Here is a 10671-nt window from a genome sequence, read left to right on the forward strand (position 1 = left end):
GTTGGTGGGTTTTTTTAATCCCCACTCGAGGATTTAATCCCCACTGATTTTCAGAGAGAGTGGAAGGGAGACAGAGAGAGAGAGAGACACATCGATTGGCTGCCTCCCACACGGGCCCAGACCGGGCCAGGGATTGAGCCTGCAACTGAGATACGTGCCCTTGTCCAGAATCGAACCCAGGACCCTCCAGTCTGCAGGCCGATGCTCTAACCACTGGGCCACACCGGCCAGGGCAAGTGTCAGAGAGTTTTCTAGATTTCAGGGGGACTTAGGGGAGGAGGTAAGAGCTCTGCTATGCCCGCACGTGGTTGCTGTGCACACCCACAGAGTGGGCTGCTCCCTAACACTGATAAGCTCACGACGTTCAGGCCTCAAGTGCCAGCCTTTACTGCGTCTGGACATCCCCACAGGCGCTCGCACCACGTCGGTCCTGCCCGGCGAACACCGCCCGCCCCCTCCTAAGAGCTGCCCTCTAGAGGAGCGCACAGGCCAAGAGCACCAGACGGGCACAAGTGGTTTATTATTTCTGCCTGGAACAGGCTGTCCCGGCAGGAGTGTGGGTGCACAGCGACATGGAGCTGCGCCCCCACGGGCGGCACGGGGGCCGTGCTGGAGTCCAGAGCCGCGCGGAGCCGGCCCACACCGCGAGCCGGAGCCGGGAGGGAGGTACGGGCCCCCGGGAAGGAGCAGCCCGGCCTCACCGGTGCCGCCTTCGGATGCTCTGCAGCTCCTGGTGGATGGCGCTGAAACTGGGTCGCTGCCCAGGCTCGTAGGCCCAGCACTGCTCCATGAGCCTGAACACAGCGTCGGGGCACAGCTCCGGGCAGGGCAGGCGGCCCCCTGTGAGGGAGCACAGCACCCCGGCGTGAGGGGGGAGTCCGAGGGCCCCTCGCAGCCCCTGGGGGCAAACCACGAGCATGGGAACCGTGTAGGCTGCACTGTTCCTAAGGGGCCACTCACTCTTACCCACCAAGACCCCAAGGGCACAGAGGCCCTAATGCAACCCCACCGTGTGCTAGTTGTAGGACATGTGGGCCTCAGTGTTTCCTTCTGTAAAAGGGACACATGAATCCCCACCTCACCTATCGTGAAAAGCAAATGAAGGAACAGATGGCCTGGCACACAACAGGGGCCCTCTCAGTGGCAGCTATAGGACTGATGGTTTTTATTCCGGCCCATAGGGAAGGAAGGGAGGGAGGGGAGCCAGGGGAGGCCCCTGCAGCGCAGGACGGAAGCGTGGCCGTGGCCGCTGTCGGGCAGCAGGAGGCCTTACCCTTTTCTATGAACTCCCGCGTCTGCTGGTTGCTGAGGTTGGGGTAGGGGGAGGCCCCCAGGCTGAAGGTCTCCCAGAGCAAGATGCCAAAGCTCCACACGTCGCTCTCGGAGGAATAGCGACCTGCGCGGAGGCCGGAGGCGTGAGAGGGGCGCCCACGTCCAGCGGTCACAGGGAGGCGCGCCCGGCCCGGGCTCACAGCCCAAAGCCGACGAGGCCCGGCTGGCGCTGGAGGCCCGGCGTCGGTAGCTTACCGTAGTTAAGGGCCTCGGGCGCGGTCCACTTCACGGGGACTTGCCTGAGGCCCCCCGAGGCGGCGTAGATGCCATCTTCTTCCTCCCGGGACATCCCAAAGTCGCTGATCTTCAGAACATTCTTCTCTGTGACCAGGCAATTCCGAGCAGCCAGGTCCCTGGGGAGAGCAGGGGAGGGGCTCAGCCACAGTCCGTGGGCACCTGTCACCTGCCCGACCCGGGCGCTCCAGACACACCCACGAGCAGAGGCTGCTCCCTGCCCTGGGACTCGTGGTGCACGGGACAGGCTGACCCCAGCGCTCCGGCTGGGGCTGCTGGTGGCAGGCGCTGGGTGACGGCACAGCCTGAGCCTGGGGGGGTTATGGGGGGGCCGGGCTGCACGCGGGGCTCCTCGCTCACCGGTGGATGCACCCCTTGCTTTCCAGGTACTCCATGCCCGCAGCTGCGTCGCCCACCATCTGCAGCAGGGTCTTCATGCGCAGGCGGGCTCCCTCCGTCCTGAGGAAGGTCAGGAAGTCGCCCCCTGGGGGGAGGGAGGCTTGTTGAGTCTCCTAGAGGGGGCCCAGCAGAGCAGAGCAGAGCCGGCCGAGGTCCCCACCCACCCCTGGAGGGCAGCCCCTGGCCTCACCCTGCACGAGCTCCATGACAATGTAAATGGGCTGTTTCTGGGTGCAGACGCCAATGAGGCGCACGATGTTCGGGTGGCTGTACTGCTTCAGGATCCTGGGGGGCACCGCTGCTTAGGCTCCCACCTTGGGGGCTTGGACATCCTTCCCCAGCCCCAGGGATCCCCAGGGAACCCCAGGGAACTCCAGGGAACCCCAGGGAACCCCAGGAAGGACGGGAAAAGAGCAGCGAAGAGACGAGCTTGGCCTCTGAGGCCAGGAGGCCTGGGCGTGTGACCTCAGGCAGGCGGGGGGGGTCACTGAGCCTCAACCCCTCTGCCCTGGTGGGGGGTCTGTGAGGATTACACGATACAGAACCCCCACCTCGGGGGTCAGGCTCTCCCTCGGCCATGCACAGAGGGACCCCGGGCACGGCCCACGACGGTGACCATTATTTCACCACCTACCGCGCCTCCTGCAGAAACTTGGCCTTGAGGTCGGGCGGGAGGGTCTCTCGGCAGGATTTCACCGCCACCAGGGTGTTGTCCACTCGCAGGCGCCCGCTGAACACTTCGCCGAAGTTCCCCTGAAATGGTCCTTGGTTCCCACCCGCCCTTTGCTCAGAGCCCCATCCCTGCTCTCTAGTTTTACCCCCTGGTGGGGGAACCCAGCGGGTATACGGTGGTGGCCAGGAGGGGAGTGGGGTACAAGCTGGGTGGGGATCAGCCTGAGGCGGGGAGGGGAAGAGCTCTCCGAGGGGGGCCTGGGTGTGACTGGGGGGTGCGGAGTGGGCTGGAAGGAAGTGGGGCAGGTGAGGAAACCGCAGGCAGCCAGGAGTCTGCAGGGTGCTCGGCTCACCCGCCCGATCTGCTCGCCCAGCACCAGGTCCTCGTGGTTCAGCGCCCACTTGTCCTGGGGAAGGGAGAGCGGGGGGTCAGAAGGCTACAGCTTTCATTTACTGGCGCCTCAGTTTGTTAGTCTGTAAAACGGAGACTGGGCTGTATCAGGATCATGCTCAGAGGACTTCGGGGCCCAGGCCGGGGCACCTAACTGGGCGAGCGCCAGCCTGGGCAATGGGAGGGGCCTGGACAGTCCAAATCTTGCAGGCGGTGGACGCTGCCTGTAAGCCACAGACCGGGGCCCTGGGAAGCCCCTGTCGCCCTGATTCTCGGGGCCTGGACCCAAGCTCCCAGGCCAGTGGCGCGCAGGCCTACCTTGGGCACGGCCCTGCTCAGGACGATTCCGCTCTTCTTGGTGAGGGGCTGCTGGGAGCGCAGCAGGTGGTCGATGAGCATGGGGATGCTGGGGAAGCCGTCCCCTTCCAGCCGGTACAGGTTCTGCGGGGCGGTTGGGGGGGGACCCGGGGTCAGCAGCCTCCACTGCCGAGGGGGCTGAGCCCTGGTGTGGGGGGCAGGGAGCAGCAGGGAGAGAGGGTCTGGCGGGGACCCTGCAGAAGGGCATGAGCCGGTGGCACCACCCCCTGCTCCCCTCCTTAGGGGAGAACCCGCATGTTCTGTTGCAGAAGCTGCGTGGTCTCTGTGGCCCCCGCAGCCCTCCCAGGGAGGCATCCTCCCGCCCCTCGCAGGGCCGCTCCCCCCGGTGCCCCCGGCCTGGCGACGGGGAGGCCTGGGCCCCGGCGCACTCACGTCGACACACTGTATGATGAAATGCCGGGGCTGCCCCTCCCACAGCACCGACAGCACGTGCTCCTGCTTGCCCTGGCTCTCCCGCACCAGGAAGTCCCCCGACTGCGTCAGCAGCTCGGCCACCTCCGCCCGGGGGATGGCCCCGTGGTACCACAGCTGCTCCTGCAGGGGCTTCTGCACCTCGGGGACCAGCTGCAGTGGGGGGGGGAGCTGGGGAGGCGCAGGGAGGGGCAGGGGGTCACTCAGCCAGCCAGCCAGCTGGGGGGTCAGCGAGGTCTCTGTCTCACGTGCCCCTCAGTTCTCCCAAAACACCCAAGAAGCAGGTAGTGCCCGGCCGGTGTGGCTCAGGGGTTGAGCATCAACCTATGAACCAGGAGGCCCCAGTTCGATTCCTGGACAGGGCACAGGCCCGGGGTGCAGGCTCCTCGATCCCCAGCAGGGGGCGCGCAGGAGGCAGCCGATCAGTGACCCTCTCATCATTGATGTTTCTCTCTCTCTCCCTCTCCCTTCCTCTCTCTGAAATCAATAAAAACATATTAAAAAAAAAAAAAAGGTAGAGTGTCCGCAGGCCCCCAGAGCAGGCCACAGAGAGTGGCCCAGGCTCACTCCAGGCAGACCTGGGATGGGAAGCCAGGGCCGGCTGGGCACACACCAAACTGTTTGCCTTTTTGCACCAGGCCACAACCCCCCAGCCACTCCCAGAGCAGGACAAGCGGTGGGGTAACCAAGGCTGCAGTCCCTTTGATACATGTGGTGGCAGAGGGAGGAGCACGGGGGTGGCAGGATCTGGGAAGATCGGCGCTTGGACACCCAATAAAAGCCGCCTGGGCACAGCCTTCTCTCTGCTAGGGCTACTTAGTGACTAACCCAGACACCATGGTGGGAGGGACTTAGGGGGGACATCCCTGAGACCCCTGGACTGACCCACTCCTTGGAGAAGGGGCCGAGGTGCGGGCCGGCCGGCTGGGCTTCACTCACCGAGAACTTGGGGCGAAAGATTCCTGAGATGTGGCTCTTAAGGATCTCCAGGGTGGGGGTCCTTCCCCCTTCCCGCTCCGGCTCCTGAGGCCAGGGACAGACGTCAGCGGGTGGCCAGGCTTGGGGAGGGGGAGGGCGAAAATGAGGAGCGCGGCCCGGGCTGGCCAGCAGGGTGGCCCCGGCGGGCGGTGGGGCGCTTACCGAGGACGAGGTGGAGTGGCGGTCGTCCTGCAGGAGTGGCACCGGTGGGGGCTCATCGGGGCCCAGCTGCTCCAGCTTGGCCTGCAGCAGCTCCTGCTGGGCCTGCAGCTTGGCCTGGCTGCACAGCGCCACCTGTAGCCCCTGCAGCTCCTCCTGCAACGCCTGCCTCTTGCCCAGCAGGTAAACCCTGAGGGCAGGCAAAGGAGAGGCCCGGGAAACAGTGCTCAGCCTGCGGTGGGGGCCAGTGGTGGGGGGCGGGTGGGAGGCTGCGATGGGCGGGCCCCACTCACCGCTGCCGGGGGTGGATGCTCTGTTCCTCGCTCCGGAGCTCACGCTGCAGCTGGGTGACCACCTCCTGCCGGCTGAACACCGCCTGGGTGGCCACAGCCAGCTCGTCTGTCACTGACGTTAGCCTGAGCCAGAAGAAAGGGCAGTGTTAGCCCAGCCCTCGCGGCTCAGCGGTTGAGCATCGACCTAGGATCCAGGAGATCGCGGTTCGATTCCCGGTCAGGGCACAGGCCCGGGGTGCAGGCTCCTCGATCCCCAGCAGGGGGCGAGCAGGAGGCAGCCGATCCATGACTCTCATCATGGATGTTTCTCTCTCACCCCCCTCCCTCCCTCTCTCTGAAATCAATAAAGACATATTTAAGGAGAAAAAAAAAAGGGCGGTGTCAGAGCCCGCCCCTCAGCGGCACCCCGCAGAGCCAGCTGTGTGCGGACCGTGGACAGTGCCCACCCCGACCCCGCCACCCACGTGTGCTGCACGCTCTCCACCGTCAGCTCATTCAGCTGCAGCTCCCCGGGCTCCAGGGCTTCGCCCTCCTCAAGCAGCGACTCATCGAAGGTGACGCAGGGTGGCACATCAGGTGCGGACCTGCGGGGGGGACAGTGCCCCGTCAGGGAACAGGCCGGCAGCTCGGGGGCCGGGCAGGGGCTAGGACAGGCTTACCCATACTGCCGCAGGAAGCCGTGGTACTCGGCCTCGGGCTGGATGCGGGCAGCGGCTGCAGCCATCTCCTGGTGAATGGCCAGGACCTCGTCCTGCACCAGGCTGCTTATCTCCAGGTACTCCTGCAGGATCTCCTTCCTGCCGCAAGACGGGGCACCCGGTCACTGGGGCCTCCGGCCTGGGCGAGGCTGGGAGGCTTGGGGCCCCTGACTGTGGGCTGGGAGTCAGCAGTGGGGCTGAGGCCCTACCTCACCATTTACCAGCCAAATGACCGCAGGCAAATGACTGTCCCCTGATCTTCACTCCCTGTTATGTGTAACGGGGGTGCTGGGAGCCGTCGTGAGGGCCCAGGGAGACTGTGCACAGAATGGGTTACACACGGTGTGCTGGTTACAGCCCAGCCGGCACGGCTCATTCATGGCTCATGGGCACTGACCTATGAACCAGGAGGTTGAGGTTCGATTCCTGGCTCGATCCCCAGTAGGGGGCGTGCGGGAGGCAGCTGATCAATGAGTCTCTCTGATCATTGATGTTTCTAGTTCTCTCTTCCCTCTCTCTCCGAAATCAATAAAAACATATTTTTAAAAAATAAAACCCTGCAATAAGGGGCCCTGGAATAATGTAATTCAGATATAAATCGACTGGCTCCGATCCTCGGCCCAGGGATTCCACGACCATCACTTGTACAGGGCCGACTTTTCTGGACCCTGCCTCTGGGCAAGGCGGCAAGGCAGTGGGGCTATGACGGGGGGGGGGGGGCAGGGGCTCACAGGATGCATGCCATCTCCTGGTGCAGGTCCTGCAGCGACTGGAGCAGGCCGGGCAGCATGAGCTGGTGGTGGTGGTGGTGGTGCAGCTGAGCAGCCCGCACACCAAGCACGTAGCGATTGTGTTGAGCGAAGAGCTTCCACAGGCTGCGCACGTACTTGTCCTTGGCCTTGTCACGGTCCTTGTCTGCCAGGTTAAGGGGAGGGGGGGCGTGTGGGTCACAGCACAGAGGCCTGGGCAGCCCCCTCTCCCTGGGCACCTATGGATGGGTCAGGAGGATGCCGCATACCTTTGCTGGCCTCCTGGTATTTGCGCCTGGCCTGGGCGCTGTCCCGTGCCAGGGCTCGGTACTGGCTCTTCAGCTTCTCAATGTCCTGGCTGTGGGTCTGGGGAAAGAGAAGAGACACCGTGGGCAGCCCATTCAAACCCATCCTCCAGGAAAGGCCTGCAGAGCTCTGGGGCCTGACTGCTGCTGCTGAGGCCAGGGTCAGAGGAGCTGGGTTGAGGATGAGCTCCCGGGAGAGGCAGAGAGTAAACCGGGTAGCCTACAACTTCCCCTCCTTGGCCCAGAGTGGTATCTGGTGGCGGGCAGGGCCCAGCTGCAGGTGCACGGAGCTCCACACTTAGAAGGGCTCCGAGCCCGGTTTAATGTTCTGCTGATGTTGTTTTTGAAATTCTCAGTAATTTTTTGACGAGGGCCCTACGTTTTCATTTTGCATCGAGTCCTGCAAATCGTGTTCCTCGTGGCAGGAACCGGAAGATGGCCGAGACCAGGGTTCTAGTCCCAATTCCCCTGTTTAGGTACTGGGATGATTTGGGGCCAGTTCTAGCCCTCTCCTCTGAACCTCAGTTTCCCCGTCTGTAACTGAGCTAAATATATAGGCTAGATGGGCCTTTTCCTTCAAGGTCCGGCTGGTAAACACTGTAGGCATATTGGCCATACAGTCTCTGTTGCAATACTCAGCTCTGCCCTTGTAATTCTGCAGCAGCCCTAGGAAATTTGAGAACAAACGGGTGTGGCTGTGTGGCGGTAAAAGTATCTATAACCACAGGCCCACCCCGTTTTTAGATAAGCTTCTGGGAAGGGAGAGGCACAGAATGGCACCGGCCACCAGGGGGCGCTGTGGGCCCGCAGCACTGCCAGCCCCTGTGCTGGTAGAAAAGGGTGGTGCAGGGGACCAGCCAGCACATAGAACTAGAAGAGCGATTTTCAATCTTTCTCCTCTCGCCGCACACGTAAACTAATCACTAAAATTCTGCGGCACACCAAAAAATATAGTTTTTGCCAGTCTTACCAAAAAAATAGGTATTATTTTGATTGACTTACAAATAATAATAATAGTAGTAATCACCCGCCCCCTTTGGCTCCAAAGTTACTTTTTAAAAAACCAGGTGCCTCTACGTGTATATAAGGATTTCTGGGACCAAGAATTAACCAATCAGATGAGACCTTATTATGCGACATGGCCAGTAAGATACAGCTCTGTTATGTGACCTACATATTTATTGTTCAAAACAGGACATTCACACACTGGCTGGCTATTGTTGTGTTGGCTGTTGTCATTTTTTTATTTGACGATCTAAGGGAAAAGAGGTCAGTGCCCCTGACTGGTCAGGTATTGCAGGTTTTAGAAATTCTTGCGGCCTCCCGGTGGGAAGTCGCTGAATTAGAAAGGCTGAAGCACCCAGATAACTAGCTCCAGGAGCTGGGAGGTAAACAGATGGAGGAGCTGGGCAGGATTCAAATGCAGGGAGGCCGACTTCACAGCCTGCCTTTAACCTCTGTGTTGGGGCCACACTGGGCTGCCTTGTGGCGTCTCTGGGGCCCTAGGAGGAGCCCACCTAGGCCAAGGACAGACAGACTAGACCTCATTCCTCTCCCTGTCTCTCGGGCCCCCAGAGCCAGCTGGTGCCCTGCAGGAGGCAGTCACAGATCTTGTGCTCCCCGGGCAACGGCTGGACCACTCATCCTTGCACTCCCAGCATTTTGCCCAGGGACACAGGAGGGTGACGGGGAATGGCACAGGGAGGCCCTGCCATAGGCCAGCCCAAGGCCGGCGAGCAAGCAAGGTGGGAAAGGAAGCTGCAGGGGGCAGGCCTGCGGTCAGGACTTCCACCCCCCTGCCGATCCCGGGGCTCTTGTGCAACGCCAGCCCTCCGAGCTCAAAACCTAGAGAGAAACGACCAGGCGGAGGCCCGGGCGCCCACCCACCTTGGTGAGCTCCTGCTGCAGTTGCTGCCACTGCTCGGCGTAGGTCTTGCGCAGCTGCTGACGCACCCCGATAAGCAGGCTCAGCTTGCTCAGGGGCCCCGAGTTCAGATCTTCCGCATGCTGCCTCAGCAACCGGCTCAGTCCCTCCGTCTGGCTGGTAATCTCGGCCCAGGACTACGGCACGGGAGGGGTGAGACAAGGGGAGAGGACAATGGCTCCGGAGCCTGGGACGGCCCGATCTCTGGCCCGCCCCAGGGGCTCCTGGAAAGGAAGGGGAGGCGGATAACCCTGGAACCCACAAGGAATCCCTGGGGTGAGGGTGGGAAGGGCGCGAGGAGGCTAAGGCCCCGCGGGCCCCACCTGGCTGATGGGGCTGCCGGGGCCGCCCCGGCTCTGGGCCCCGCTGTCGGGCAGGGACATGTGGTGCAGGAGCCCCGCGTACTCCCGGTCACTCTTGACCCGCTGGGCCATCCACTTCCTCATGCCTTCCAGCAGCCGGAGCTCAGCCTCCTGCATCTGCTGCACGGCCCCGTGGCCCTGGGCGCTGCACAGCTCCGAAGAGAAGCCCATAGTGCTGTCCTGGGGACAGAGGAAGGAGAGGCCGTCGGTGGGCGACAGGCGCCTGCCGGGGACGAAGGAAACGGGGCAGGGAGGCTGGCAGCTGAGGACCCAGAGAAGCTCGACAGGCGGGAGGTGGGGGCCTGTCCTGCTGAAATCAGCCACAGGTACAAACGCCACCTGGCCTGGGACTGACTCTCACCGTTTCCCGTGTCCCAGGCCAAGGCCTGGCACCAGGGTCCCCTCCCCAGTCCTGGAATAGAGCCCCGGGGAGCCTCCTCCCTGGGCCCTTTCACCCAGCACCCATTACAGAGGCGTGTGCACCCAGGGCCCTTGGCAGGGCCAAGCTCGCCCCAGCCGGCGCCGCAGGTAGCCACAGCCCGGGCCCTGCTCCTGCGACCACTCCTACCCCACCCGGTGCCATGTCCCACGTCTGCCTGCGGAGCCCCAGGCCCCGCTCGAGGCCACCGCCCACCACCCTCTGCCTCCTGGGCCTGGGGCGGGCGTTGGGACTCACTCGTGGCTCGGGCAGCTGCTCCAGGGGGCGCAGGGGACCGACTTAGGCCCAGCCAACTGGCCAGTTCCTGATTCGGTGCTTCCTCCTCTCGCAGTTTGTTGGCTCAGGCCCAGGGGCGGGCCGCTGAGGGGAAGGGGCGGGAGTAGCCCCCATGCCTGAAGGGCCCCCCTGCCCAGCCCCAGCCACACGGCCACGGAAACGGAAGGGAGGAGGGGCCAGGAAGAATGGCCCTGCAGAGGGCAGCCTGGGCCAGCGATCCCCAGGGCCTGGGGTGGGGACACCGGGAGTGGCTCCAGGGTGCCCTGGAGGAGTAGGCACAGGGGGAGGCTGCCGGTGGGTGCTGGGCCTCCAGCCTGGGGGTTCAGGGGCAGGTGGGCAGTCCTAGCAGCAGCCCAGCGGCCCCAGGGGGTCGAAGAGAGCGTAGTCCAGGTCCTCCCCACCCCAGGGGTTCCCCGAGGAGCACTCAAGTGCCAGGCTCCATTTAAATAAAACTTCCAAGTAGATCCAACTTGGAGACCTGCTTCCCAGGCCCGGGTCCCGAAGGACCACTCCCCACCCCCTACCCCAGGCAGGGGCTTCCTGTCCCAGGGAGACCTGACGGGTGGGGTTGCAGCTGGGACTGGGGCTCCCCCGGCAAGAGCACCCTGGCCTTCCTGGTCCCACCGTGGGCCTGAGCCCTACACCCGGTGGCCAGGCCACTTACTGCAGCC

At 63.5% G+C, this 10671-nt stretch overlaps 1 protein-coding gene across 1 annotated transcript; it reads right to left on the reverse strand.

The window, feature by feature from the left end:
• Nucleotides 1–496: 496 nt before the first annotated feature.
• Nucleotides 497–10172, reverse strand: FES (FES proto-oncogene, tyrosine kinase). The gene is made up of 19 exons (XM_081124635.1): nucleotides 9962–10172; nucleotides 9247–9465; nucleotides 8887–9060; nucleotides 6964–7060; nucleotides 6677–6860; nucleotides 5907–6044; nucleotides 5712–5831; nucleotides 5248–5370; nucleotides 4958–5144; nucleotides 4757–4840; nucleotides 3779–3988; nucleotides 3347–3469; nucleotides 2991–3044; nucleotides 2600–2718; nucleotides 2156–2250; nucleotides 1927–2050; nucleotides 1528–1685; nucleotides 1274–1396; nucleotides 497–840 (listed from the first exon to the last, which is right to left on the reverse strand). The coding sequence occupies exons 2-19, from the start codon at nucleotides 9454–9456 to the stop codon at nucleotides 698–700; spliced, it is 2466 nt and encodes an 821-aa protein (XP_080980761.1). The 5' UTR covers nucleotides 9457–9465; nucleotides 9962–10172; the 3' UTR covers nucleotides 497–697.
• Between the last annotated feature and the right edge of the window lie 499 nt (nucleotides 10173–10671).

This window comes from Miniopterus schreibersii, assembly GCF_964146895.1.
Source record: "Miniopterus schreibersii genome assembly, chromosome: 22".
In the NCBI taxonomy this organism is placed as follows: Eukaryota; Metazoa; Chordata; class Mammalia; order Chiroptera; family Miniopteridae; genus Miniopterus; species Miniopterus schreibersii.

What these genes read in the sequence shown, in the direction of transcription:
- FES (XM_081124635.1), bottom strand. Translation starts at nt 9,456, where the DNA reads ATGGGCTTCTCTTCGGAGCTGTGCAGCGCCCAGGGCCACGGGGCCGTG. An exon ending in TGCAGCAGGAGCTCACCAAG is followed by an intron (nt 7,061 to 8,886) that starts GTGGGTGGGCGC and finishes CTCTTTCCCCAG; the next exon opens with ACCCACAGCCAGGACATTGA. An exon ending in GCGGGAGTTCATAGAAAAGG is followed by an intron (nt 841 to 1,273) that starts GTAAGGCCTCCT and finishes GCTCCCTCACAG; the next exon opens with GGGGCCGCCTGCCCTGCCCG.